The sequence below is a fragment of the Microcaecilia unicolor genome, chromosome 6, assembly GCF_901765095.1.
Source record: "Microcaecilia unicolor chromosome 6, aMicUni1.1, whole genome shotgun sequence".
Taxonomy (NCBI): domain Eukaryota; kingdom Metazoa; phylum Chordata; class Amphibia; order Gymnophiona; family Siphonopidae; genus Microcaecilia; species Microcaecilia unicolor.
The window spans coordinates 121,866,660-121,894,636 of NC_044036.1; the positions used below are offsets into that span (position 1 = coordinate 121,866,660).

General features: G+C 42.4%; 1 protein-coding gene across 2 annotated transcripts in view; it reads left to right on the plus strand.

The window, feature by feature from the left end:
* The window catches only part of HMCN1 (hemicentin 1), a 672,624-nt gene that overhangs the window by 456,170 nt on the left and 188,477 nt on the right, over positions 1–27,977 (plus strand). For both annotated transcript variants that reach the window (XM_030206904.1, XM_030206905.1), the window contains exons 61-68: positions 3,225–3,306; positions 3,417–3,548; positions 5,151–5,300; positions 9,420–9,579; positions 12,626–12,750; positions 15,340–15,523; positions 20,140–20,237; positions 25,212–25,490. In XM_030206904.1, coding sequence (XP_030062764.1) covers positions 3,225–3,306; positions 3,417–3,548; positions 5,151–5,300; positions 9,420–9,579; positions 12,626–12,750; positions 15,340–15,523; positions 20,140–20,237; positions 25,212–25,490 — 1,210 coding nt within the window. The remainder of the gene's footprint in view (positions 1–3,224; positions 3,307–3,416; positions 3,549–5,150; positions 5,301–9,419; positions 9,580–12,625; positions 12,751–15,339; positions 15,524–20,139; positions 20,238–25,211; positions 25,491–27,977) is intronic.

Below are 27,977 nucleotides of genomic sequence, written 5' to 3' on the forward strand. Positions count from 1 at the left end.
TTCTGGCTGCCTCTGGTGTTAAACCCAGAAATTCAATGCCGGCCATGTCTAGGCTAGAGCATTGAATTTCTGGGTATAGAGAACTGGCTAAAACAGCCAGTTAAGTGCAATATTTGGCATTTAACCAGTTATGAAGAACCGCATAAAGAAAGGACTGTGTTTTATGCGGTCCTATTTATGCTGTTATCAGCACTTAACCAGCTAAGTGCTGACTCCGCTCCCCAGAATGTCCCCAAAATAGCTGGCTTCAGCTTGAATGCTAACTGGATATTTTCAGTGGCACTCTCCAGTTAAGTGCCACTGAAAATGCTCAGTTTGTTCTGGACAGGCGATTTAAGTAGTTTTGAATATTGGGCCCTATAAGTCAGAATGAGCCTTAATATACTAGTAATTACCAGGTGCCTTGAAGTAGTGGTGCCAGTTTTCTGGGCTCTTGAAAAAGTTTAAGCATGTTAACAGTGGAAGCATGTTGTCAGAGTTGTGTGGAGAATACTGCATTGGGCCTACCCTCAATCTGCTTTATCTAGAATTGCCAACTAGATCCAGATTCACTCGACAGGGTTGATCCATTCCTGGGCTTACCCCATTACATGCAGGGGGATTTGTGGCTCTGATTTCCCCTTTGGATTCCCTAAGAAAAGCAAGGCTACAAGTCCGTGCATGCATTGGGGTAAGCCCAGGGCTGGATCAACCCTGTCGGGCGAATCTGGATCTAGTTGGCAACCCCTTTATCCTTGGTGTTGGTGATAGAATCTCTTTAAAAAAACACTACAGCTTGTTAAACATTTGAGTCACTAATCTGGTAAAACACTTTCATTTGTTGAATTCCATGAGTATTCAGTTGAATTTAGACATTTCTACCTCACCCATCAGAACTCTATCTGAGCAGCTTCCAATCTAATATAGGGTAAGAAAAATAGAAGAGAGGGGTTTAAAGCAAACAGAAAAAGAAAGTCAGGGAGAGAGGGGTGGAACTATAATGTTCATAGGAAAGGTGTGGGAGGGCGAGGGGGAAATACATAGGGGTCAAGTAATGCAGTTCTGTTTCGTCCTGTTAATGAGATGTACTTCTGCCAGGAGTAATAAATGGTCGGCAGGTGCTTCTCTCTTTTCCTGGTACAGTTATGGGTTGGATGGATCTTTTATCTATGTACAGTGAGACCGCTCTCTTATTAAAGGTTTGTGGAATGAAATTTGAGATTCTGTTTTTAAAATGGACATTACCGTAGCAAAGTCAGTATTTTCTTGGGAGAAAATATATAGATTAATTCAGTGTTTTCTAGTGGCAAGACTTGTGCTAATAAGAAATTGGAAATGGAAAGATCTCCATCTTGTTTGATGATATAATGCGTGCTAAGAGCTACTCTTTACAGGAATGTAGGTGTTTGCATTCCAGTTATTACCCCTCCAGACATTTAGACTGGTGTGGAAGTGTCTAAGAGGCATATTTTCAAAGCACTTAGCCTTCCAAAGTTCCATAGGTTTCTATGGAACTTTGGAAGACTAAGTGCTTTGAAAATATGCCTCTAAGTGTATTACATAACATGGGACCCTATCAAACATATAAACGGCAAGTGACCGACTCACCTGCAAATGCACAGTAGAGACTTTCCTCTCTGTTCCGCCCTCTCGTCAAGACGTGATGATGTCAGAGGGCGGAACAGAGAGGGAAACAGAGTCGGAGTCACTGTCGGATGCTGCCGCCTGGAAACGAACATCGCGCACACCAACCTCCACCCTCCCCCCCATCCCCGCCGCTGCTCCTTCCCCCCACCGCATCTGGCCCCCTGCACTGACCTGACAGCGCCTCTCACCTCCGTGTGGAAGCGCTGCAGGCAGCAGCAGAGCGATCTGCTGCTGCCTGCAGCGCTTTCACACGGAGGTGAGAGACGCTGTCAGGTCAGTGCAGGGGGCCTGGCACAGAGGGGGGAGGGAGCGGTGGCGAGGAGGGTAGCTGGAAATCTCGCCCGTTTTTACGGGCTTAACGGCTAGTACTATAATAGCATGACTTGTGGTAAAATGATCCGACTTATCAGTAGCCCTTGTTAATAACATTCTCCCTTGGTCTCTGCTACACTTTTATACAATCACCTAGGCATTCTATTTTTTAAAAATTGTTCTATCTGTAAACTGTTTAGAGTGTTCTTGAGCAGTGAAATGGTATAGAAGTAAATAAAAAATATTTTTAGTTAACTTTACTGAACTTTCAGGAAAAAACAAGTTATAAACACAAAAATAACAAACCCCAAAGCACACAAAAATGTATTCCATAATGTAGGCCAGCAGAGGAGTAATAAAGAGCAAAAATGCTAGCATTATCCTTGCAGCTAGATCCGGAGCTATGACAGTTCAAAAGTCTTCAAAGGAGCCCAAATTTCAGCAAGACTGCTGAAACTTTTCAGTGATCCGCATCTCATGTGTATAAAAGATCAAACTGAGTTCCATCCAAAATGGAAACCAACCTTGCTATTGTTTTTCCATTCAGTCAGAACAGTCTTGATTGCAATTGTCATATATATCAAATAGTTTTTCGTAAGCACCTGACACATAGGTAGACATAATGAACGAAATAGCACAACCTGATAAGAAACTGTCAGTCTTACAGGTAAAATTGTAAGTACCTTCCACTTCCAGCCAAAATGGATGTACATTGTGATAACCAACGTAGGTTGGATGAATCCTTGCTTTCACCAGGGTCCATACTGCCCCATGCATCAGGAAAAATTAAGAGGTCCTTTTTCTAAGCCGTGGTAGGCTCCATGCGTGTGCAGCAAGCGCCTAAATGAGACTAGCGCCAGGCCAGCGTGCCCTTCTGGATTTGGCACATGCTCATAATGTGTGGATGAATTATTTATTTCTTCCTACGTGGTTGGCACTTGGCATGTGTCGACCAGTCACCATGAGTGTAGCGTGTGAGCCTTTACCGCAAGATCAATGGGTGGCGTTAAGGGCTCAGACCAGTTTTGGGCACGCGCAGGTTTCATTTTTACTGTAGGCCCTTTTCCAGTCCCATTTTAAAAAAAGCCATTTTTTGTAGATGCAGTAAAAACTGGCCTGGCGCGCGCCTGCACTACTGCAGGCCACTTTTTACCTCGGCTTAGTAAAAGGACCCCTAAGATTGTAACATTGATGCGGGAAGTAAGTAGAAATTTAAATGATATGTCACCTCACTGAAGTAAATATCAAAAACATCATTTAAGAAACATATGATATTTGTATTTGAGGTCTCTGACACGGGTCAGTATGTGTGCAAGGCAACCAACATTGCTGGAGAAGATGATAAGAACTTCCATCTAAATGTTCACGGTAAGTGCTAGTTTCTGTTCACAAACACAGGAAAAACATTGGTGCTGACTGAGGTAAAAAAATAAGTTTAATAAAAATCTCTTCATGTTATGTGAACGGTGTGTTTCTAGTGCCACCAAGTATAGAAGGACCTGGAGAAGAATCCATCATTGAGATTATCAGTAATCCCGTTACCTTCGCATGTGATGCCACTGGGATTCCTCCACCAACTCTAACTTGGCTAATGAATGGACAACCAATTGGTAATGTACTTGTGTAGTGTATGCTTGATTTGTTTGTTGAGTACAGATTCTGGGGCAAGTGGTACTGCTGCCTGATAGTGAATGCATCCAATCCACCATTCCGAGACATGTATTGGAGCTGATATTCCAAAAAAGCAGAGGGTTCAATATTCAGAAGCATTTCTCCAGGTACCAGGTACTATCCTGATAGTACTGCTGAATATCTTTATAGATTGCTATGGCACTATCCATAAGGGGCTGAATTCAGTGAATGGCACCCAAAAATCGGCAGAAAAAAGACAGTGAGAAATGTACAGTAGCACATAGGCCGGGATCTAACTTTTAGGCATGAGGATTTACACCAGCTGAACTCTGGTGTAAATCCCCATACGTAAATTAGTGCAGATCCCACAAATTCTATAATAGTGTGAGCATATTTTGTGAACTTCTATGTCCCTCCCATGGCCATGCCTCCTTTTCAGTTGCATGCTACAGAATTTACGCTCGCATCTTTGTAGAATAGTGCTTAGCGAGATGCTTGTGTAAATCCAAATTGTTGCCAATTCACGCCAATAATTGATTGCTAGTGCCCGGTTATTGTCGCTAACAGGCGCGTTACTTAATTAAATCACATGCACAAATTGGGCAAATGCGTAATTTTAAGTGCCATTTATAGAGCTTTCCTGCACGTTGGTATGACACTGAATATCAGCCACATAACTTCCGTGCGGTGCAAAAGACTCGGATGTTCAGTGCTGGATCATAGATGCATTGAATACCTAGGTCTACTGGGCCCCTTTTATAAAGGCGGGCCAATAAGTGGCCTGTGGTAGTCTGGGCGTGTGTATTGGACGCATGCTGGACCATTTCTCCAGCATGTTTGAAAAAAAAAGGGGGGGGGGGGTGTTGGGCCAGGAAATGGATGTGTGACAAAATGAAAACCAGCGGATGTCTATTTACGGCCTGAGCCCTTAATGTCACCCATTGACTTAGCGGTAAGGGCTCATGCATTACTTGCACCGTAACCGTCCAGTGTGCACCAACTGCCAGTTACCGCCGTGAACGCTCCCACGATAGAAAATAGAAAATGAATTTCTACTGCGTGTTTTTGGCGCGCACCAAACTTGGAATTACCACCAGTTGCATGTGCTAGCTAGGCGGTAATGCAGATTTGATGCGTGCTGCACGTATCTAGGCCCTTACGCTCCTTTATATAAGGACTCCTAAGTTAGCCATCAGTGGTCAGTGTTTGCAGAAATGCTGACTTCCACCACCTTAATATTGACCAGTTTGCTATTTTGAGCACACCTGTATTTTCTCTCATGACATGTTTTTTGCACTGATATATTTTTTTATATGATCCAGTAATTTACCCCCCCGTTCACAAAGCCACGCTAGTGGCTGCCAGTATGCTAATGCCGGCACAACCCATTCACTTTGAATGGGCTGTGTCGGCATTGCTGCACAGCTTTAAATGGGATGGGGGAAGGGAGAGAAAAAGAGATGATGTTGAAAAACCATTAAGAATTGTAGCAATTAAAGGATAAAATTTATAGACCTTTTAAGCTCCCAGATTGTGAATGTAGGAGTGGGCTAAACAGAGTTCTTTTCTTTTATGTGCAGAAAATTTAGAATCTCTGGAAATCCATGTTCTTTCTGGTGGTAGCAAGCTGCAAATTGCCAGATCTCAGCGGGCAGACGGTGGAACCTACACATGCATTGCATCAAATATTGAAGGGAATGCTCAGAAAAACTACATTCTGCATATTCATGGTACGTGTATAGGGTGAGGGGAAAAAAAGTAACCCCCTAGAGTTTTTTCTTTTTTTTTTTTGCTGTTTACTCAGCAATTGTTTTGAATTTCAGCAAGAAATTTTACGTACTTATTTAGTCATCATACATATGTATTACTGTACTATTAAACAATATTTAATTATCTTAAGCTATGTTGACGTTACTGACGTTTTATCATTACTACCTAGCCATTTTTGTGCGTTAAAAATGTTCTAGCTAAAACACAGTAAAGTAATGTCATTCAAGCGATATAATTAACAGTGTGTCCGAATTTTGCAGTCACTGTGAATGCCCCAAGTGTCCACCCCCCTCAGCTTTAACACAGGCCTTCAGTCACTTTGGGAAGTTATTAACAGCCTTGGCGATCGGTTCTGGTGGCAGGTTGTCCCACCCAGCACTTCCTTGAGTTTGATGATATTTTGCGGATTTGAGTGGAGTTTGTGATAGATCTCCAACATTGCTCCTCAGACAAAAGTCTACATCACTGTGACATCATTAACAGTAAGCTGGTGCCCCGTTTTTTTCCCAATTAATGGTAGTTTTACAGTGCAAAAAAAAAACCAAACAAAAAAGTGATGTCCAAAAGAAATGGAGTCCACGGAATCCAATAAAAATCTGTATTTAATGAAAATAGATCATCTAATCAGTAATTAACACTTCCTCGATGTATATGCACAACTTGACACGGGCCATGTTTCATCAATAATGCCTGCGTCAGGAGTCCAAGTCCATATACATGGATATCTGCCCTTCCCTCTCGTTATTCCTCTGGGATGAGGTGATTGAAAGGGAAACTTTGATTCCTTTTGGATAAATTCATCTGTGTACGAGAAATGTAAATAAACCAACATTGTCATAGTCTTTTTTTTCCTTGGCAATATCTTTAATAATTTTGCTACTTGCTGTGGTAACGTAACATAGTAGGTGACGGCAGAAAAAGACCTGTACAGTCCATCCAGTCTGCCCAACAAGATAAACTCTATATGTATACCTGACCTTGATTTGTATCTACTACTTTCAGGGCACAGACCGTAGAAGTCTGCCCAGTACTAGCCCCGCCTCCCAACCACTAGCCCCGCCTCTCTAAGCTTCTGAGGATCCATTCCTTCTGAACAGGATTCCTTTATGTTTATCCCATGCATTTTTGAATTCCGTTACCGTTTTCATCTCCACCACCTCCCGTGGGAAGGCATTCCAAGTATCCACCACTCTCTCCTTGAAAAAATACTTCCTGACATTTTTCTTCAGTCTGCCCCCCTTCAACCTCATTTCATGTCCTCTAGTTCTACTGCCTTCCCATCTCCGGAACAGGTTTGTTTGCGGATTAATACCTTTCAAATATGGTAAGAGTAGTTCATACATTCTCCAGGTTGTCGTTACCATATTTTGGGTTACATTTACTATACACCTTACCACATTAATGCACACTAATACTGCAAATGTGAACAAAGTCCATTGCATAAAATGGGATTTGTTTTAAATAGCTTAGGGGTAGTTGCAAAGATGCTTTAAGGGAATAATACATGATTTTTGCTCCTTAATATACACTAAAAGGCAAAAGTATGTGCTACTTTACCATGACACACATTACTGTAAGTTACCATAGGCTGAATAATAATGAGCATTACTATAAGTTACCATCGGCTGAATAATAATGGGATGAAAAGCATGCAAATGCATGAAGAGCACCTCATTATTATACAAACTGAATAAGAAGCTTGCATTGAACTCTGCAAGCTGTGTTACTTTTCTTGCCTAGGATCACTGAGCCATGGAGATGTGGCCTGATGCTCCCCGGTGTCATGTTAAAGGGGCCAGAACTTTCTAATAAGACTAGTGCTCCCCATCACTCTGAAAATCCCCACACCCCACTATAGACCCCTCCCAAAGACAACCCTGTCCCTTCCCCAAGAATCCTACCCCCCTGTTGCCTCTTCCCAGCCCTACCTCTATGAATCCGTAGTGGTCAATGGGAGGGGGGCCAGGGCAGGAGTGATCTCCAGTCGATCCTGTCCCTAGGTTCAAAAGGCTGCCTACCACTGGTGCACAGACTATCATGGAAGCCCCTGAGTGGTTTATAAGAGGGATTGGAGATGGGGGATGGGTTAGAGTATGTTGTTGGGGGGTGTCTGTTAGGGAGCATCTGGATCGAGGGTGGGGCATTTGTTATGGGAAGAATCAGAGAGATGAATCATTGGAGGCTGTGGTGCAGTGGTAGTACAGCAGTGCTTAACACCACGTTTTGAGATAGCATTAAGCACAACTGCACTATGAGCAATTGTAACAGCTCATGTGCAGGACCATCCTGTATGCTAGCTGTCATGCTGGTCATGTGCTGTCGCCACCTGTGTCCTTCCCAGATCCCACACTACCAACACTAAGCAGCTAGTAGAGAATTTTCACCATACTGTCTGGTTTTAGCATGTAGTATCCATTAGTGTGGATACATGCTAATGGCTACTCCATACTAAAATACACACCAGCTGATTACCACGGCTCAGCAAACACCCCCCTTAATGCATGTCAGCACATGCTGAGCAGTTCAGTGACTTCACTCAATGCGTGTTTGTCCCTTTCCCCAAACTCTTAGGATTAAAGTTTGGGAGAGGAGGGGGGAGCTTCTGAGGAAAAAAAGTGAAAAATCTCCTTCTGTAAAAAGCTAGAAATATAACACCACTATTTAACCTGCACTCTAAAATATATATATATATATATATATATATATATATATATATATATATATATATATATATATATATTGCTTTTTTAAAAAGAATCCGTGACAGAGCTCTTATTGAAAGCTAGAAAATTACCAGAACTACAAATGAGCTCCTCCAAAATGGAGGCAACAGAGATGTTTTCCTACCACTCAAATTAGCAAGGGGCTCCTTTTACAAAGTGGCACTACCAATTAGCAGCACGCTGATAGTGAAGAAGCCCGTTCAGGGCCTCTTTTACAAAGCTGTGATACCGATTCTCAGTGCGGCAAATGAGACTAAGCCCATTCATTTCCTAAGGGCTTCCTCTCAATTGCCGTACGGGACTCGTTAGCATGGCTTTGTAAAAGAAGCCCTCAATTCCCATGGGCTTCACATTCAACGCTAAACGGTATCACCACTTTGGTAAGGAAGAGGAGGGATGCTGAGGAAGGGTAGGGTTGTGCATAAAAGGTAGAAAGAATGATTTCATTTTTATTACTATTTATGAGCTGCTTTTTTAGATACAAATTCAAAGCATAATCTACATAAAATTAATAACAGAAAAATATAGTAACACACTTTAGTAAAACTAGCACTGTAGTTTTATCATTTCCTCAAGTTGGCATCATTTGTATAATAAATGTAAACGTCTCTGATTGTACCACAGAAGGTGGTATTTCAAATCCATGACCTTTTACCCTTTATATTCCTGCCAACGCAAATAGCTATGACTTACTAATTTTTTCTCAGCTGTACCATTTTACCTCGGTTTTATTTCTCTTCAGGAGTCCAGTTTTCAAAAGATTCCAACTATATGGAGTCAATATTCAGCCAAAGGTGGTGAGCATTTTGCTGACCACTGCCGGCATTATTCCTGGATCTTCAGTGCCGTGCCATATCCAGGCTTTGGCATTGAATATCCGGTTCATACGGAGCCAGTTAACGCATAGCTAGTTAAATTGATATTCAGAACTTTAGTAGCTATGGGTTAGCGCATTAAGGGCTTCTTTTACAAAGCTGCGCTAGCGATTCCTGCACGGCAAATGAGAGGAAACGAATATGAATTGAATGTGCTTCCTCTCATTTGCCACGCCGAGAATTGGTAGCGTGGCTTTGTAAAAGAGGTCCAAAGATAGGACTGTAATTTCTGCGATCCTATTTCTGTGGTTACCTTGGTCAGTTAAGTGCTGAATATTGGCACTTAACCGGTCAACTGCTGACTCTGCCCCCAAAAGAGCCAGCTTTCACTTAAGCGCTAATTGCTAATTTTTAGTGGTCAAGTGCCACTGAAAATTAGCGAATAACCCCGAACAGGTGATTTAACTGGTCAATGGCCGATTAAATCACTTTGAATATCGACTAGATACCTAATAATGATGATATGCTTTCTTTTGTCCAGTTCCTCCCACTATTGTTGGCTCTGAAATGCCCAGTGAAGTCAGTGTTCTTCGAGGTGAAGACTTCCAACTGGTCTGTCAAGCAGATGGTGTTCCCTCACCGGCTATTCAGTGGCATAAGGATGGCAAATTGATCACCAGCTATGAATCACAGAGGATAAAGTAGGTTTCAGAGTTGTGACAAATCTCCTAACTGCTATTGAAGTAATGATGAATTCTGAACCAATCACAGGATATTTGTTGTCAATAAGTTATTAGGATTTTACCCAGCTTTCATTTTAATTGAAATACAGCCTCTGACGTTTTGAACAATTATCAGGGACAGACATGATATTGACTGACAGTAGATGCCATGTTGGGAAGGAATTCAGACCGAGTTGGGAATTCATTATGCCTAGACAGAGTATTAACAATATTCACTTTTTTATTTTTAAGATATTTTATTTTCTCATGACATTTTTCAACACGTGTTTACAGATAGCTTCATCCCTTTACATCAGACGTGGGCATTCTTGGTCCTTGTGGGCCACAACCCAATCGTGTTTTCAGGATTTCTCTAATGATTATGCATATCTATTTGCAGACACTGCTCCCACTGTGTGCAAATAGATTTCATGTATATTCATTGGCAAAATCCTGAAAACCCAACTGGGTTGTGACCCTCAAGGACCAAGGTTACCCACCCCTGTTCTACATGCTCTCAACTATTGAGTTCCTGCAAATTCCAACCAAAAGCTGTATACTTCAAGCACTTTAGAATAGAGACCATCAATCACAGGGGATATCAAACATATAAATGGCAAGTGACCGACTCACCTGCAAATGCGCAGTAGAGACTTCCCTCTCTGTCCCGCCCTCACGTCAAGGCATGATGACATCAGAGGGCGGAACAGAGAGGGAAATGGAGTCGGACTGTTGGACGCTGCCGCTGGAGCCTGGAAACGAACATTGCGCGCACCAACCTCCACCCTCCCCCCCATCCCCACCGCCGCCACCGCTCCCGCCCCCCTCCGTATCTGGCCCCCTGCACTGACCTGACAGCGCCTCTCACCTCCATTTGCAGGTGAGTCGGTCACTTGCCATTTATATGTTTGATGGGCAGTTAAGAACATAAGCATCGCCATAATGAGACAGTCTGAAGGTTCATCAAGCCCAGTATCCTGTTTCAACAGTGGCCAATCCAGGTCTCAAGTACCAGGCAAGATCCCAGAACAGTAAAACAGATTTTATGCTGCTCTCCTAGAATATGCAGTGGATTTTCCCAAGTCCATCTTAATAATGGCTTATGGATTTTCTTTAGGAAATTATCCAAACCTTTTTAAACCCTGGTAAGCTAACTACTTTTACCACATTCTCTGGCAATGAATTCCAGAGTTTAATTACTCATTCAGTGAAGAAATATTTTCTCTGATTTATTTTAAATTTACTACTTAGTAGCTTCTTTGCAAGCCCCCTAGTCATGGTATTTTTGGAAAGAGTAAACAAGTGATTCACATCTACTTGTTCCATTCCATTCAGTATTTCATATAGCTCCATCGTATCTCCCCTCAGCCGTCTCTTCTCCAAGCTGAAGAGCTCTAGCCACTTTAGCCTTTACTCATAGGGCAGTCACCTAATAATACCTAACATTCTATTTGCTTTCTTAGCTGTCGCTGCACACTGAGCAGAGGGTTTCAATGTATCATCAACATTGACCCTAGATCCTTTTCCTGGGTGGTCACTCCTAATATGGAACCTTGCATCACGTAACTATAGTTTGGGTTTCTCTTTCCACATCCATCGCTTTGCACTTTCCTCACATTAAACGTCATCTGCTATTTGATGCCCAGTCTCCCAGTCTCATAAGGTCCTGTTTTTTCACAATCCTCTTGCGATTTAACAAATTTGAATAACTTTGTGTCATTAACAAATTTAATTACCTCACTAGTTACTCCCATCTCTAGATCATTTATAAATATGTTAAAATGCAGCGGTCCCAACACAGACCCCTGTGGAACCTCACTATCTACCCTTCTCCATTGAGAATACAGACCATTGCATACCTAACTGCTAATTGGTGCCAATTATCACCAATTAAGGCCATTTATGGCTTATTGCTCATTAATACCATTTAGCTCTTCATTATTAAATTAATTTATGCATGCAACTGACCTTATTCTGTAACTTGTGTGCGCTAATTTGTGCATTAACCCCTAGATTCTATATATTGCGCTTACAGATCCATGCCGAAATCAAAGCATATTCTATAACAACAAGCAAAACTTATTTGGCTTAACAAGCTAATCAGCATTGATAACAGGTCTTAACAAGCAATAATGTGCACTACGTGGCAATAATTAGAATTTATACGCACAACTCACTAAGCGCATTCTGTAATAACCTGCGCCTAATTTCTAACGCATGCGGGCCAAAAGGACCATGGTTATGGGTGGGGAAAATAGAATATGGCCCACTGCACCTAAATCTATGCACCGGGATTTACGCCACGTTTTTGTTGGTGTAAATGGAGGCATGTAGTTTTAGGCATTGATATATCAACTAAGCATATTGTTTATACTGCACCTAAATCTAGGCGTCGCTTATAGAATACACTTAGTCGGCATTGATTTCTACAACGATTTTTTTAGTCGCCATGTATAGGATCTCCCCCTAAATGTAAATTTGGGTGTGCAGAATTAGCGATATAGTCAGAGATCCTGAGTATATGTGTAATGCAGTCAGCACCACGGCGGCTTTACATGCAGCAGGTCTAACCTAACATATACCTTATCCAGATAGCAGTAAATATTTCTGCTATCCAGATAATTTTCACGTTCTGTGCTCGGTCCACTCTCCCTCCATCTCCTTATATAACGATAGTATCTGACGTTTAGATTTTAAGCTCAATGCTATCTTTTAGTAGCCAAAAATATATAGATAACCAAGTTAAGCATTCGACTGCTGGTGAATGTTTCACTTGCGTTGAGCATCTGCCTGTCTAGATGTTAAATAAAAATCAAATCTGTGGGTAAATATGCATTTTACTAAACTTTTCAAACAAAAGTGTTTTCTGTTACGTATCCAAATATAAAAGCAGATTGGGAAATACCATCTTTCCTAAGTGAGCATTCATTGAGAGGCAGATCACATAATTTGTTTTACATTAATGAAACGTTCTGGGTGCCATATGTTAGGAAACTATAAATCAGTTGATTTTTTTTTCCCCCAGAGTAACTTCAGATGGCTCTACCTTAAGCATCTTTGGTGCTCTTGCATCTGATATGGGGAAATATACCTGCGTAGCTAGCAATAGTGCAGGGGAAGAAGACAGGATATTCAACCTGAATGTATATGGTGAGTATTGCGGTACAATGTTTTCATCTTGTATCTTATGTAAATGTTTTGTTGACCTTGGTGTGAAAATGAAGGGTTGCTTACACATGTGATTGTCCATTTTAAACAGAATATTGAGATTGGAATTCAGACATCCAGTTCGGGAGTTGCTCAGTTCCAGTGGGATTTTACAAAAGCCTCTGTTTAATGGGGAGCCTTTTGTAAAATATATTTGCCAGCATACATAGCAGGAACAGCCGTTTTACAAATATACACATGGAAAAAATAGGCAGCACAAAACCGGCAGTTTCCGTGTTTAAGATATTGATGCGACTGCTTCCAACAACCCCGGATGCAGGTCTTTGACTGAAATGCTATTGTTTCCATTGAGTTGGCGTCAGGTAACACACTTCTTAGACTGCTAGCATGCAATGTGTGGAACACAACTCAAGATAAGTGGCCTCTTTTTTTGCTGTTTTATGGTATTTTGTATTGAATAAAGTTTAGCCAATTGAATTACATTTCAAGAAGGGGGTGCTTTGGCAAATGATTAACATTGTAATATGAGCTTTGACCTGAAATAGCTGTGCGCTATAAGAGGTCTTGTATCTTTTTTCTATTAAATTCTGATGCCATCGTGCCTTTAAATAAGAAAAACAAAGACGTTTTAGGATCTGCCACTTTTTTCACTTCTCCCTATTTCCTATATTGATAACTTTTATTGTGGCAGATAATGTGGCACAGTTAACACCACATGAACAGACGTAGTTAAGAGCATAAACAAAACAGGAGGCAAACTGCTGCAGTATCCAAGCAGACAATACAAACAGCAGCAGTGATCCAAGGAAGGACAAGACAGCAAACGTTCACCCCAAATATAACTTTAATGGAAACTAGAGCCAACCTGGCCAAGTTTCGGATAACCTTTGTCAGGGGTCACACTGGTTTCCAAATATATTCACTGGTAAGTGCATAAGTAGCCAATATATACTGCAATTCCTGCACTGAAGAAGAATCAGTTCAAATGCATTTAAGTGAACTGTAGCTAAGATTATTACATTGTCTCCAAAGTAGTTAACGTAAAGTAGAAAACTTTTCTCTGTGTTCGCTGGGAATGTCTCCAACAAGTTAACAGTGAGATTTTACAGTTACTTCAATTTAATATAGGTCAGTTGTTGTATAATAACTGCAAAACCTTACCATGGTTTAGTATATAGGCCTCTAAGGGAATTTATCAAGCAGTGTTATAGCCTTAGCGCACCTTAATGCACATTAAGGGACTTAGTTCACGTGCGGGGTCCTTTTACAAAGGCATGCTAGCGTTTTTAGCACACTCTAAAAATGAGGATGCGCTAAATGCTACAGACACCCATAGGAATATATGGATGTCTCTAGTGTTTAGTGCTCCTTTTTAAAAGACCCCTGTGAAGAAACAGTGTGTTTTAAGCCTGTAAAATGTATTGGATATTTTCCTGCTTAATTATGTCCTGAAGTATATTTCTTCTGTTTAGCCAGCGGGTGGTGTTTCTTTGCTGTAAAGCTGTTACAGAGAACTGAATGTTCTTTTCTTTAGTTTAACATAAACAGGAAGCAAGAAGCAGTATATTTTTGAAATCTTGTTGACTGGGCTCTGATTGGCCCAAGTGCTCATTTCCTTTAGAGTGTACTGGTTTTGACTCCAGTCTTAGCCAGGAAGAAAAGAGTGCAGGATCTCTTTGCTGAGGCTCAGTAAGCAAACAGTTATATGTCCTGATCTTCCCAGGTACTTTTTAGGAAGTAATCACATGTTTAGTTCGTGTTATAATTGATCCATATTTCAGTTACCTGTTATTGTTTGCTGATTGCACATTTTTTGTTTATTGTTCAGTATATTGTTTAAGACAATAAACAATTGTTTATTGGCTCTGCCTGGCTGGACGGATAAAGAATCCTGGTGGTTTGTGTATTGGGTCTTTGAGTGCTTTGTGGGAACTGTGGGACTACTGGGAGTGTGGTCCCAGTAATATAGAAATCACTGGAGATATTTTGTGAGTGGGAGACTCACCCAGAGGCAGTTGTGAACCAGTCAATGGGAGGAGGGTGCTAGTATAGCGCACATGCAGCAGGTGCAGGCGGACCTGAGCTGTGATGGGGATAAACCCTCTAAGTGACTGCAGGATAACCCCAGGCAGGTAGCTAGGCGTTTCGTGACAACCCCCTAAATGCTAAAAGCTCATTGTGGTATAGAATGGGCTTTTATCATTTAGCATGCACTAATTCCTTTAACGAGCGCTATGGCCGTAATGCCACTTGATGAATTCCCCCCTTACTAGCCTTACTGTAGGAAGCTTCATCTTATTTTAGAGAATTCATTTTAAGCTGCAATAACTGTTTCTGAGCTCAGTGTTAAAAACAGTATGCCAAGGACCTCATTGGCTAAAAGTAAATCAGAAATGTTTTAGTACAATTGAAAGAGTCATCATAATAACTTTCCTAAAATAAATTATTTTTCAAATCAGTGAGTTGGTTTCTTTTCTTCCAGCTTTTCAATAATTGTTTTTTCCCCTAATGTCCTGTGATCATTTTGGTAAGAGGTTTTCAATATTTCATTCAATTGCTCTATAATTTTAGTGCCTCCAACTATTGCTAAAAATAAGGATGGTCCTATGGAGTTGACAGCCATATTAGATACTTCAATAAACATTGAATGTATTGCCACCGGTACACCCCCACCACAGATAAATTGGTTGAAGAATGGACTCCCCCTTCCAATTTCATCACATGTAAGATTATTGTCTGCTGGACAAGTTCTTAGGTAAGTTTTCAAGATGAACAGTCACAGTGCTCTAACTTAAAAAGTTTTGTGGCAAATAGCATTGTGTGCATGCTCAGAATTAGTATAGAACATTCTCCTGAGCAATGTCCTTAATGACAAACAAGGCTGAATTAAACTTTGTATGGTGGATATTGGGAAACCTTTTTTCCTAACTCTTAAAGGAAAGGTTGAGTTAACCCCAATTTGTTTTTTCTAAATTTTGCTCACACCTTGTCAGTAGTAGGTTCAAGTGAGTTACATGCAGCTGTTTCCCTGCCCTCAGAGGGCATATAATCTAACTTTGGTTGTGAGGCAGTAGAGGGTAAGGGGGCCCTTTTACTTAGCAGTGCTAAAAAAATGGCCAGCGCTGTCCCCAGCATGGATCTTTCCACATTTTTAGGGCAGTGATTAAAATGACCCCATTGGCATGTGAGCCCTTACCACCACCTATTCTGTAGGCAGTAAGGGCTAACCATGTGATAATTGGTTAGCACGTGGTGATGTAGCTGCACTAACCAATTAACACAGAACATGCCTACTCTCCACCCCCAGACATGTCCCCAGCACAAAAAAATAAATTCTATTTTTTAGCATTTGGGAAGTAGTGCTTTTTATACCGCAGTATCAGTGGGATTCAAACCAGGGCTGTACCTTGGTCTCAGCCTGCTGCTCTAAGTACTAGGCTACTCTTCCATGCTTCATTTTGGAGCCCTTTTACTAAGCTGTGCTAAAACGTGGCCTGCAGTAGCCCCAACGTGGGGCTCTTCCATGCACTGAGGCCACTTTTAGCATGGCGGTAAAATGGCCGATTTTCCTGTTTCCTTTATTAATGGTCATGCTCTAATTTTCCGTTAGCGTGTGATTTCCTGACCACCACCCATTTATTTAGACGTTAAGAGCTGACATGGTAATCCTGTACTAATTGGTTAGTGCACGCTGATGTAGCTGTGCTAACCAATTAACACAGAAGATGCCTACTCTCCACCCCTAGTGCTAAAAAATAAAATCTATTTTTTAATGCATGAGAACTGCGTGCCGATCTCAAAACTACCACGGGATGCCTGAGCACACCCTGCAGTAATGCTTTTTACCTTTTTGGTAAGCACATGTTAGTGCTTACTGCAGCTTAGTAAAAAGGGCCCCTTTGTGTACAGAATTAAATTTCTGCTTTCCTTATCTTTCCCCCTAAACCAACCTCTCCTCCTCACCCATTCTCTATTTCTGTGGATAACACTCTCATCCTTCTTGTCTCATCAGCTCGTAACCTTGGGGTCATCTTCGACTCCTCCCTGTCCTTCTCTGCACATATTCAACAAACTGCTAAAACCTGTCGTTTCTTTCTCCATAATATCAGCAAAATTCGCCCTTTCCTTTCTGAGCACATTACCAGAACCCTCATCCACTCTCTTATCACCTCTTGCTTAGACTATTGCAACTTGCTTCTCACAGGTCTCCCACTAAGCCATCTCTCTCCTCTTCAATCTGTTCAAAATTCTGCTACACGACTAATATTCTGCCAGGGTCGTTATGCTCATATTAGCCCTCTCCTCAAGTCACTTCACTGGCTTCCTATCCGTTTCCGCATACAGTTCAAACTCCTCTTATTGACCTATAAGTGCATTCACTCTGCAGCTCCTCAGTACCTCTCCATTCTCATCTCTCCCTACATTCCTCCCCGGGAACTCTGTTCACTGGGTAAATCTCTCTTATCTGCACCCTTCTCCTACATTGCTAACTCCATACTCCGTTCCTTTTATCTTGCTGCACCATATGCCTGGAATAGACTTCCTGAGCCGGTACGTCAAGTTCCATCTCTGGCCGTCTTCAAATCTAAGCTAAAAGCCCACCTTTTTGATGCTGCTTTTAACTCCTAACCCTTATTCACTTGTTCAGAACCCTTATTTATCATCCTCACCTTAATATTCCCTTATCTCTTGTTTGTCCTGTTTGTCTGTCCTAATTAGATTGTAAGCTCTGTCGAGCAGGGACTGTCTCTTCATGTTCAAGTGTACAGCGCTGCGTAAGTCTAGTAGCGCTATAGAAATGATAAGTAGTAGTAGTATGTCCAAATATACAGAGGGGCAAATCAGAACTGGTTTAGTCTGTTCTTTATGATTTGTTTTCATCTGATACTGTTCAACAAAATTGCAAAAACAGCTCATTGTTAATGATCAGCTCAGGGCATATAGTATATGCTTCTCTTATGAAACCAAAAACTCGAAATTTGCTCTAGATGGTAACTAAAGGAATATCAGATTTTTAAAAAACCCGAAACCTCAACTGCCAGGGATGCCTACAGAGATGGCTTTTATCACAGGTTTCTGTCAATCCTCTGAAACAAGCCACAATAGAAAGCAACTCTTAAAGAAAAAAAAAATTATTGTGACCAAATAAACGAGGAAAACATTTTACCAAATTCACTAAGACATTCTTCCCTTAAGTAAGCATCATAATTATGCTGAAAACATTGTTCCTACATGTGCACAGTAAAAAAACCCCAAAAAACCTACTACTTAGCTTAAATACTCGGGTGATCTCAATAATATTTGTATTTCCTCAAAATCCTCAGTCCTGGTCAAATGAAAGAAGTAGATCAGCTGTAGTACTGTTCAAATCTCCAACAAGGGGCTCCCTTGTTTTGTATCTGCATCAGGAAGAATCCACCAAGGAAATGTTCAGAGTCTTAAACATAAATTATTTTGAATGCACACTGAACTAGAATATGTCACTCCTGTCTTATAAAGACAATTTAGCCTCCTTGAGCAACACAGGAACCTGTGCTTAATATAGTCTAGGGCTAGGCCACCTACTTGGCTTTCTTTTCAAGTACCATAGATCACAGCTGATCTAATCTACAACACTTCTACACTACAATGGCTCCTCTGTGCTGGCCCATTCCTTCATGAATGTAGCTATGGAGTTGCCTTCTGTGAAAAAATACTAATATTAAGAATACAACATATGTATGCTGGACAGAGTGTGAAAAATTGAATAAAATATCTTTCTGAAAGAGGAAAGAAACTACTATCCTCCATCCAGCCCACTACTATGCTCAGATGGCATGGGAGCTTTGGAGGAGGGACTTTTACCTTGAAGGTGTGGTACATAGATGGGGGAGTGCACTGAAGGAGAACAGGGAGACATCATCTGGGGCAGGGGAGTTTGGAAAGGAGAACAAGATCTACTTTAGTTTTCTAATTAGATGGAAGCCAACAATGAAGATAACTAAACAATAAGTTCTGTTCAGTGTCTCAGCTTAAATCTGGATTTTATGCTCACAGCTTCATGCATTTTGCTCATTTGATGTTCATGGTCTTTTTTACTCACTGTGACAAAACAGTGGGTTTGTAAGCCTGTAAACTGTATTATTTCTTTAAGTGCATGTTTTATGTTTAAAGCAGTTACAGAGAAATGACTGTTCCTTCTTTAGTTTAACACAAAGAGGAAGTAACCTGCAGTGATGTGGCCAGCTACATTTTAAAGAAATGTTGTTCTGGGCTCTGATTGACCCAGGAGATCAAATTCAGTCTGGAAATACTGGATTTTTCTCCAGTCTCAGTTTGGAAGTAGCGAGAGAAAGACCTCTTTAAACAGACCCTGTGAGTAGTTATATTCTTTAACCTGTGAGCAGCTATATTTCGTGTTCTTCCCAGGCACTATCCAGGTAATGATAAAATGTTTAAATAGTTTTATAATTGATCCTTATTCAGTTACTTGTTATTTGCCAGTTTTTTTCCATCTGTTTTTATAGTTCACTGTTCAATATTTGTATGACAATAAACCTTATTTTTTTGTTTGTTTAGTTTATTGACTCTGCTTGTCGAGACTGACTAAGAATCCTGATGGTTTGTGTGTTGGGTCTGCGAGTGCTTTCTAGGAACTGTGGGACCATTGGGAGTATGGTCCCAGTAACCTAGAAATTACCAAGGATAGCTTGAGAATGGGAGACTTGCCCAAAGGCGGTTGGAACCCAGTCAGTGGGAGGAGGATGCTAGTGTAGATCACATGCCTAGGTGCAGGCAGACCTGAGCTGTGCTGGGGATAGACCCTCTAAGTGGCCACAGGGTTAGCCCCAGGCGAGTGGCTAGGCGTTTTGTGACATTCTTTGTTTTTTTAGATGATTGAGATTAGTATGGACTCGATGCAGGCAGTGGTGTCGAAACACGGTCCGTGTCAAGTCCTTTGAAGAGACTATTTTTAATAAAGACCATTTTATGCTTGGAGCGCTATCTGGTGTGATTGTTTGGTTACCTCCACTGTTGGCTTCCATCTGGACTTTGTTTTAGAGATCTTTTCTTCTCCCCCTTTTTTTGGCTGTCAGTTATCTAATCTTCATACCTTCTTCTGAGGCAGCAATACATTAAGCTAGCTAATGTTTAGTGCACTGTAGTGCATAGGGTCCATAATATTGGATCACATGTTTTTAGAATCAGTAAGATATGCTATCATATTTGTATTAAGTTTAATAAGTCACTGTACACCCTTTTTCCCCTTCTGATCAGAACTGAAGTAGCTCTGTGTTTTCAAAGTAGTTAATCTAGTCCCTCCCTATATACACTGTAGCAAAGGGATTCACCCTGTGTTAAAGCTCAGTTGATTGTGATGGTCTTTTACAGAATTGTAAGGGCCCAGGTATCTGATGTCGGCACGTACACCTGTGTGGCTTCCAGTAGAGCTGGGGTGGACAATAAACTCTACAACCTACAAGTGTTTGGTAAGATTGCTGTGGTCAGCTCCTATAAGGACAAATTGTTCTCATTCCATTGTTTAGTTACTTTTGCAACCTTTTGTTTTTGTGTAATCTAAGCTTTCCAACATAAGAGAAGTTTAAAGCCACTGTATATTTTCTTGGAGGCACATTGTAGGGTGATGCATGAACAGTTTCAGTGCTCTACTTAAAGACGATAGCATTGCTCTGTTCTAATTTGTCTACATAATACGATTACTTTAGCATAATTTTAAGGGAAAGACCAACTGTAATTCTTTCCACCCCTTAAAAACCTGGTTTCATTTTTTGATTTATAAAATGTCAGTGATTATTTTGCAAAAGCCAGTGTCTGCTCTCATTGTTCTCTGGTTAAAAACTTTTGGGTCAATATTGAGCGAGTAGGAGTTGACATTTTTATAAACACCAACTGCTGTCAGCTAATTTATACCCAGATATTCAGTGCTGTGTTATATCAGACACTGGCACTGAATATCCGGGTCAGGGACAATACCTGGAAGTTATAAAGGCATGGCTAGTGTTCAGTGCTGCACCTGCATAGCCAACTGTGCAAAGATAGAACTGTTGCTTAAGTGGTCCTACTTAGAGGCTGACCGAAACCAAACTAGCAACCTAAATTTGCAGTTCAGTTTTGTCTAAAATTGAAGCCAAACCCCCTCACCTCCGCGATTACTTTTGGTGCCCCCCCCCCCCCCCCCGTGATCATTTTCACTGCCCCGCTCTCCCATAATCACTCTTGGCCTCCCCCTCCTTCCCTCCCACCACCAGATCTACCTTTAAACTTCCTGGTAGTCTAGTAGGTCTCCAGGGCAAGAGTGCTGCCCAGTCGCTCTTGCCCCCACTGGTTCCACATCCAAAATGTCTGCCAGGACATCCCACAGCAGACTGCCGTGGGAAGTCCCAGAAGCCATTTTGAGATTGGAAACAGCATAAGCAGGAGCGACTGGAGACTGCTCCAGCTTATGCTGCTAATGAGGCTGCCACAGGATATCTTGACAGCCATTTTGGCTGCGGAACCCGCAGGTCTATGGGGATTCCTCTTTCCCTGAAGACCCACTAGACCATCAGGAGGTTTAAAGGTAGGCCCGGGAAGGGCCTTTGGGTTGTAGGCGGAGGTATAGGGCGGAGAGTGATTGTGGGAGGAGGGGGTTCGATTTCAGCCTCAGATTTTGGGTCATTTTGGTGCCAAAACTGAAACTCGGTCGGGCTGTAGTCCTACTTGTCTTGTTAGCTATGTGAGCACTGGCACTGAATATTATCAGTGCCCACATAACTCCCAGTTTCACCTAGACTTCGTCCCCGGACTGCTGTGGTACTGCCTGGACAGTGCTGCAGCCTTCAGAGTGAATATTCAGTAGCACTACACAGTTAAATGCCATTGAATTCTCCCTCTCCCACTCTCCAATTCACTCAACCTAACCAGACAAGAGCCTCTCATGTCCAGGGTGGGGGGTAGGTTTCCCTGGGTCCTACCTGACTGCTTCCAAGTCTATCTCGTGCTTGCTCCTGTGTGCCAGGACCTGGATTATTACATTAGCATGATAAACCGGTCCCGGCACATAGGAGCAGGAGACAACAGACCAAGGAAGTTGCAGATACAGGAAGGTAAGGGGGCGGAGACCCAAATGTGGGAGGTGGGGAAGTGTGAGGGGGGCATGGTGCGGCAACGACCCAGGTGGGGGGGGGGGGGGGTAGTCCTGCCCCAGTCCCGGCTGTGTCTCTCGGCAACCCTGCTGCCTGGATAATTTTGAATATTGGACCTTTTGAGTTTCTTATTATCTATTCAGGATCATGTGTTGTACATTTTCATAAAGAAAGGATTGCTGGTTCAGTAGGTCTTTTGCATGTATTTTTACCTTACCAGTATAGATACAAAGAGGGGCATTTTTGAAAGGGACATCCAAGTTGTGATTTGGACGTCTTTGCAAAACGTCCAAATCCAGGGGCAGGGAAACCCGTATTTTCGAAACAAGATGGACGTCCATCTTTCATTTCAAAAATACTGTCAGGGACATCCAAATCCTTAAATTTCGCCGTCCCTAGATTTGGATGTCCCTAGACATGGACGTTTCTGATTTTCAGCGATTTTCAAAAACCAAAGAAATGACCAACTGCAAGCCCTTTGGTCATGGAAGGAGCCAGCATTCGTAGTGCACTGGTCCCCCTCACATGCCAGGACACCAACCGGGCACCCTAGGGGGCACTGCATTGGACTTCATAAATTGCTCCCAGGAACATAGCTCCCTTACCTTGTGTGCTGAGCCCCCCCCAACCCCCCCAAAACCCACTGCCCACAACTGTACACCACTACCATAGCCCTTACAGGTGAAGGGGGACACCTAGATGCGGGTACAGTGGGTTTGTGGTGCGTTTTGGAGGGCTCACTGTTTCCTCCACAAATGTAACAGGTAGGGGGGGATGAGGCTGGGTCCGCATGTCTGAAGTGCACTGCACCCACTAAAATTGCTCCAGGGACCTGCATACTGCTGTCATGGACCTGAGTATGACATCTGAGGCTGGCATAGAGGCTGGCACAAAATATTTTTAAAGATGTTTTTTGAGGGTGGGAGGGGGTTGATGACCACTGTGGGAGTAAGGGGAGGTCATCCCCGATTCTTTCTGATGGTCATCTGGTCATTTCAGGCACCTTTTTGTGCCTTAGTTGTAATAAAAACAGGTCCGGGTGAAAATGTCCAAGTGTTCGTCAGGGACGTCCTTGTTTATTCGATTATGGGTCAAGGACGTCCAAGTGTTAGGCACGCCCAAGTCCCGCCTTCACTACACCTCTGACATGCCCCCTTAAACTTTTGCTGTCCTTGCGACGGAGTGCAGTTGGGGATATCCTAAATCGGGTTTCGATTATACCGATTTGGACGTCCCTGGGAGAAGGACGTCCATCTTCCGATTTATGTCGAAAGATGGACGTCCTTCTCTTTCGAAAATGAGCCCAAAAGTGATTTAAGTGGGTAGGAGAGGAAGGATTTAGTTAAATTTTGATCTGTAAGCTTCAAATGATTCAGAACGCAGATGTGAGAATAATTATGCAGAAGACATGGGGTGATGGGCTTCTCCTCTTTTGACAGAATTACACTGGCTACCAGTTCTTCTTAGAATTGAATTGAGCATACTGATGTTGACTTTCAGGGTGGTAAAGAGTAATACGTCTAAGTATTTGGTAGGGAAATTACAGATGAAAATTTCCAGTTAGGCTTGAGATCAGTCTCAGAGCAATTAATGAGGATTTCGAGATGGAAAGAGGACGGTATAGCGAACTAGGTTAAAAAAAACAGGATGTTTTCAGTGATGGCACGCACATGGTGGAAAAGGTGGAAAAGTTGCGGCAGTGATGAGTAAAGTGTATCTGTCTTTAATTTTATGAATGTTTTAATCTGTAAACCACCATGATTAGACAATTTGGGCCTGATATTCAAAGCAATTTAAATGGGCAGGAGAGGCTCCAGCCCACTTAAATTTCACTCAGTGGTTAGCTACCAATGTTCAGTGGCATTTAACCGGACTGTACCACTGAATATCAGCACTAACTGGCCATTTTAAAAGTGGGTAGGAGAGGGGTGCTCTGGAAGTGGAGTCGGGTAGGAGCTAGGAGTTATGCAGATGCCAGAAATATTCTGCCAGTGCCCACACAGCTATGCAAACAAATAGGACCACATAAATAACAGACCTAACTTTGGTGTTTGAGCTATACAACTGCCAATACTGAATATCGTCCGACACTTGCATAGCTTCTGGTTAGCAGCTGAAAGGGAAAAAGATGTGGTTCATTTCCCCTTCCTCCAGCCAGCCCCTCCCACAGTCCCTACAAACATGACCCAACCCCCCTTGCGAACAGAAGCCTCTCCAGGCACCCCCCGCCCAGAGAGCAGACTCTTCCTCCTGAAACTCTCCTCACCCACCCACCTGTAGCCCCCCTCCCCCCCATGAGTCAACCTTAGACTCCCAGGGGTCCAGTAGGATAACCTGGGCAGGAGCGACTCCTACTAGCTTTGTCCCCTAGTGACTTAATCTGTAAAATGGCCACAGGGTGCTCTAGTGGTAGTCTTGTGTTACTTCAGCTAGAAGTCAGCTAACAACTTTGGAAAGGTAGAACGTTTTCTTACGTTTTCAGGATAGCAGACTGAATATTGTCATTATCTGGATATGTTCTGCCACTGACCACCTGATATTGGCACTAAATATCCAGATATTTTTTGACCGCTGCAGTCAGCATTTAAAGGTTGATCACGATGGCTGAATACTGACCCATAGATGTATAGTTTAGGTTATTATCATAAGAACATAAGAATAACCATACTGGGTCAGACCAATGGTCCATCTAGCCCAGTATCCGGCTTCCAGTCTTATCATTAGTTTTTATCTATGTTATACTTTTTAGTGTCAGTTTTTTAGTCTATGCTGTTAGGTGAATAAATTACACTTAAATCTGTCAGAACTTCAATCAGTCACAGATCACTCTGGTCTGATATTCATGTGATTTACACTGGTCATATTTTTTCATGTAGTTTATTGATATTTGCTTGTTTCCTGCCCAGAATTGTAGATAGTATGGGCAGGGCTGGCTCAGTTAGGCAAAACTAGGAAATCATTTAGGGCTGCAAGTTTGTAAGGGGGGGGGAGGGGGCAGTGATGGATAGAGAAAGGAACAGCTGCAGTCAAAATAAAACAATAGATCCTGACAATCATACAAATGCAAAGAACCATCAATACCTAATTTTATGTGGAGGAAAGATGGGAAATCCATTCACTCACACACACAAAACAAAATTTAATAGGGGCAGTGGGGAATTAAGGGCCTGAAAGATAATGGGGGGGGGGGGGGGGGAGAGACAAGGCTGAAGATTTGCTAAGGCACCCAGTACCCTTGAACTGGCCATGGATATAGAAATTTTAAAAATAAATGTTGAATTCTCATTGTGATCACCCCTTCCTTTCTATGTTCTGTAGTGCCACCAAGTATGGACAGTACAGGTGGGACAGAAGAAGTGACTATTGTGAAAGGAAATCCAGTCTCTCTACTGTGCCTTACGGATGGTACTCCTACTCCCAACATGTCATGGCTTAAAAATGGACAGTCCCTAGAACCCAGAGCCCATCTGACTGTGAGTCGCCAGGGAATGGTTCTTCAGATTTCAAAAGCAGAAATGGAAGATGTGGGTCAATATACTTGTATAGCCTCCAATGAAGCCGGGGAAGTCAGCAAGCATTTTATATTGAAGGTGTTGGGTAAGTGGTGTTTGGTAAGTTTGTTTCTCAGGGAAAGAGATAAAATGTAAGAAACACAATGAAAAAGAGCCATTGTAGCTTCAAATGATTAAAGAACTATTTCCATTATGTAGTTTTCCGGTGTTCCAGAACCTGTGGTATAGTTGTGTCCATCAACTAGCAGGTGCAGATAGAGAACTGAAAACTGAGACATATCTCTCTTTGCATGCAGACCAGCTCCTCAGTATTTTCTATCTCCAGCAGGTGGATGGACACAATTTCTAGCCTCCGGATCTGAACAGTTTGCTCCTGGTTCAGTTGCTCCTGGTTCAGTTGGTCAGATGGTCCCCAGTTGAGCTATGCAAGTGGCTTCAGTCTGCAGAGTCATATCTGGAGGACTTCAGATCTCTGTTTCTGGTGCCCAGTGAATTTACTCTTCCCTCTCTTCACCTCTCCCCTGTTTCCTGTGGAGCTCTCCTTTTCCAGCACAACAACCTTAAAAAAAAAAAAAAAGGAAAGAAGTTTACTGAAGAATATGGGACAGAGTATCAGTCCTGATCCTTTCTCATCTGGGGTAAGACTTGTGTAGATTGTGAGCTTGGAAGGCTGAAAGTTCTACTTGGTACAAGGGAAGGAACCTGACTCACAACTTGGGACCGCATTGTGCTGCGCTTGTCCAGCATAGGCAGTTAAGAGATGTTCCCACCATGGGACCCACCAGCTGGTGTTGGGGCATTGCAGTGTGTGCAAACCAGGAATCCCATGGGACATGGAGGAAATTTTGGGTGGCAGCACATCTTTGGATTTGGCGCAGCATCCAAATATGCCAGAGACTTTGGGTTCTCTAGTAGGGCAGGTGTGCAGATTGATGCAAGAAAGTGCGGGAATGGGCACTATTTTGTTGGGGATGACTAGCAATGAGGAACAGCCTCAGCACAGAGCACAGCCTCAGGGCCAGATAGAGCATTCAACTGCATTGGGATCTTTATTTTCTCCAGAGTTTATATTGGTCTTACACCAGGCCTATTTAGTGAAGCAGGGACTTTCAGAGTTGCTGCCTCTTCGGCTCCTAAGAGATCTCATTTAGACCTTCAGGAGTGGGCTTGGTCTATTCAGAGGAGCCATCATTGAAAGCCGTTAGAGGAGGGAGAGCTCTTTCCTGAGAAGGGAGATGATCCGAAAGTACTGAGGTTGTTTTATAAAGAGAAGCTCAGTACTCATTTCTGAGGCACTGGCAGTTCTTTCCATTGAGGAGCCTTCTACTTCAGCTTCAGTAGTCCAATTTTATGGATGTAGAATCAAAGTCTTGTCTAGTTAAACTGCCCTTTTGGGGCAAGTGACTATTTGGATATGATGTCAGTAACTTGGTGAAAGAACTGGGGGACACTAAGCCACAGTGGTTGCTGGAGGTCCTAGGAAAAATAATGGAGTCGCTGCTGAAAGAAAGGATAGTTAACTTTCTTGAAGCTGACGGGTTACAGGACCCGAGGCAACATGGCTTTACCAAAGGAAAACCCTGCCAAACGAATCTTATTGACTTCTTTGACTGGGTGACCAAAGAAACGGATGAGGGACGTGCGCTAGATGTAATCTACTTGGACTTCAGCAAAGCCTTTGATACGGTCCCCCACAGAAAGGGTTGAACTTAGGACCAAAAGTGGTGAACTGGATAAGAAACTGGTTGACCGACAGGTGGCAGAGGGTGGTGGTAAATGGAATCCGCTCTGAGGAAAAGAAGGTGAGCAGTGGAGCTCCTCAGGGGTCGGTGCTGGGGCCTATTCTGTTTAATTTATTTGTGGGAGATATTGCTGAAGGGTTGGAAGGAAAGGTGTGCCTTTTTGCGGATGACACGAAAATAGCCAATAGAGTGGATACTCTGGAGGGAGTAGAAACAATGAGAAGGGATCTCCGAATGTTAGAAAAATTGTCGAGGGTCTGGCAGTTAAAATTTAATATACTTTAATATACCTTAAGTGACTTAAGGTTTAGTAGTATATTTGATTTTGCCTTAGGCAGTTTATTATCTTTCTTCCGTTTACTTATTAAGTTAAAATTTAATGCCAAGAAGTGTAGAGTGATGCACTTGGGGTGCAGAAACCCAAAAGAGAGATGCCGGATAGGAGGGGAGAGATTAGTAAGCTCGACTCAGGAGAGAGACCTTGGGGTGTTGGTGTCTGAGGATCTAAAGGTGAAGCGACAAGGCGACGGCCGTGGCCAGAAGGATGCTAGACTGCGTAGAGAGGGGCATAACCAGCAGAAGAAAGGAGGTGTTGATGCCCCTCTACAAATCGTTATTGAGGCCCCGCTCTAAGTATTGTGTTCAGTTTTGGAGGCCGTATCTTGCTAAAGATGTAAAAAGACTGGAAGCAGTGCAAAGAAAAGCTACAAAAATGGTATGGGATTTGCGTTGCAAACCGTACAAGGAGAGACTTGCTGACCTGAACATGTATACTTTGGAGGAAAGGAGAAACAGGGGTGACATGATACAGACGTTCAAATATTTGAAAG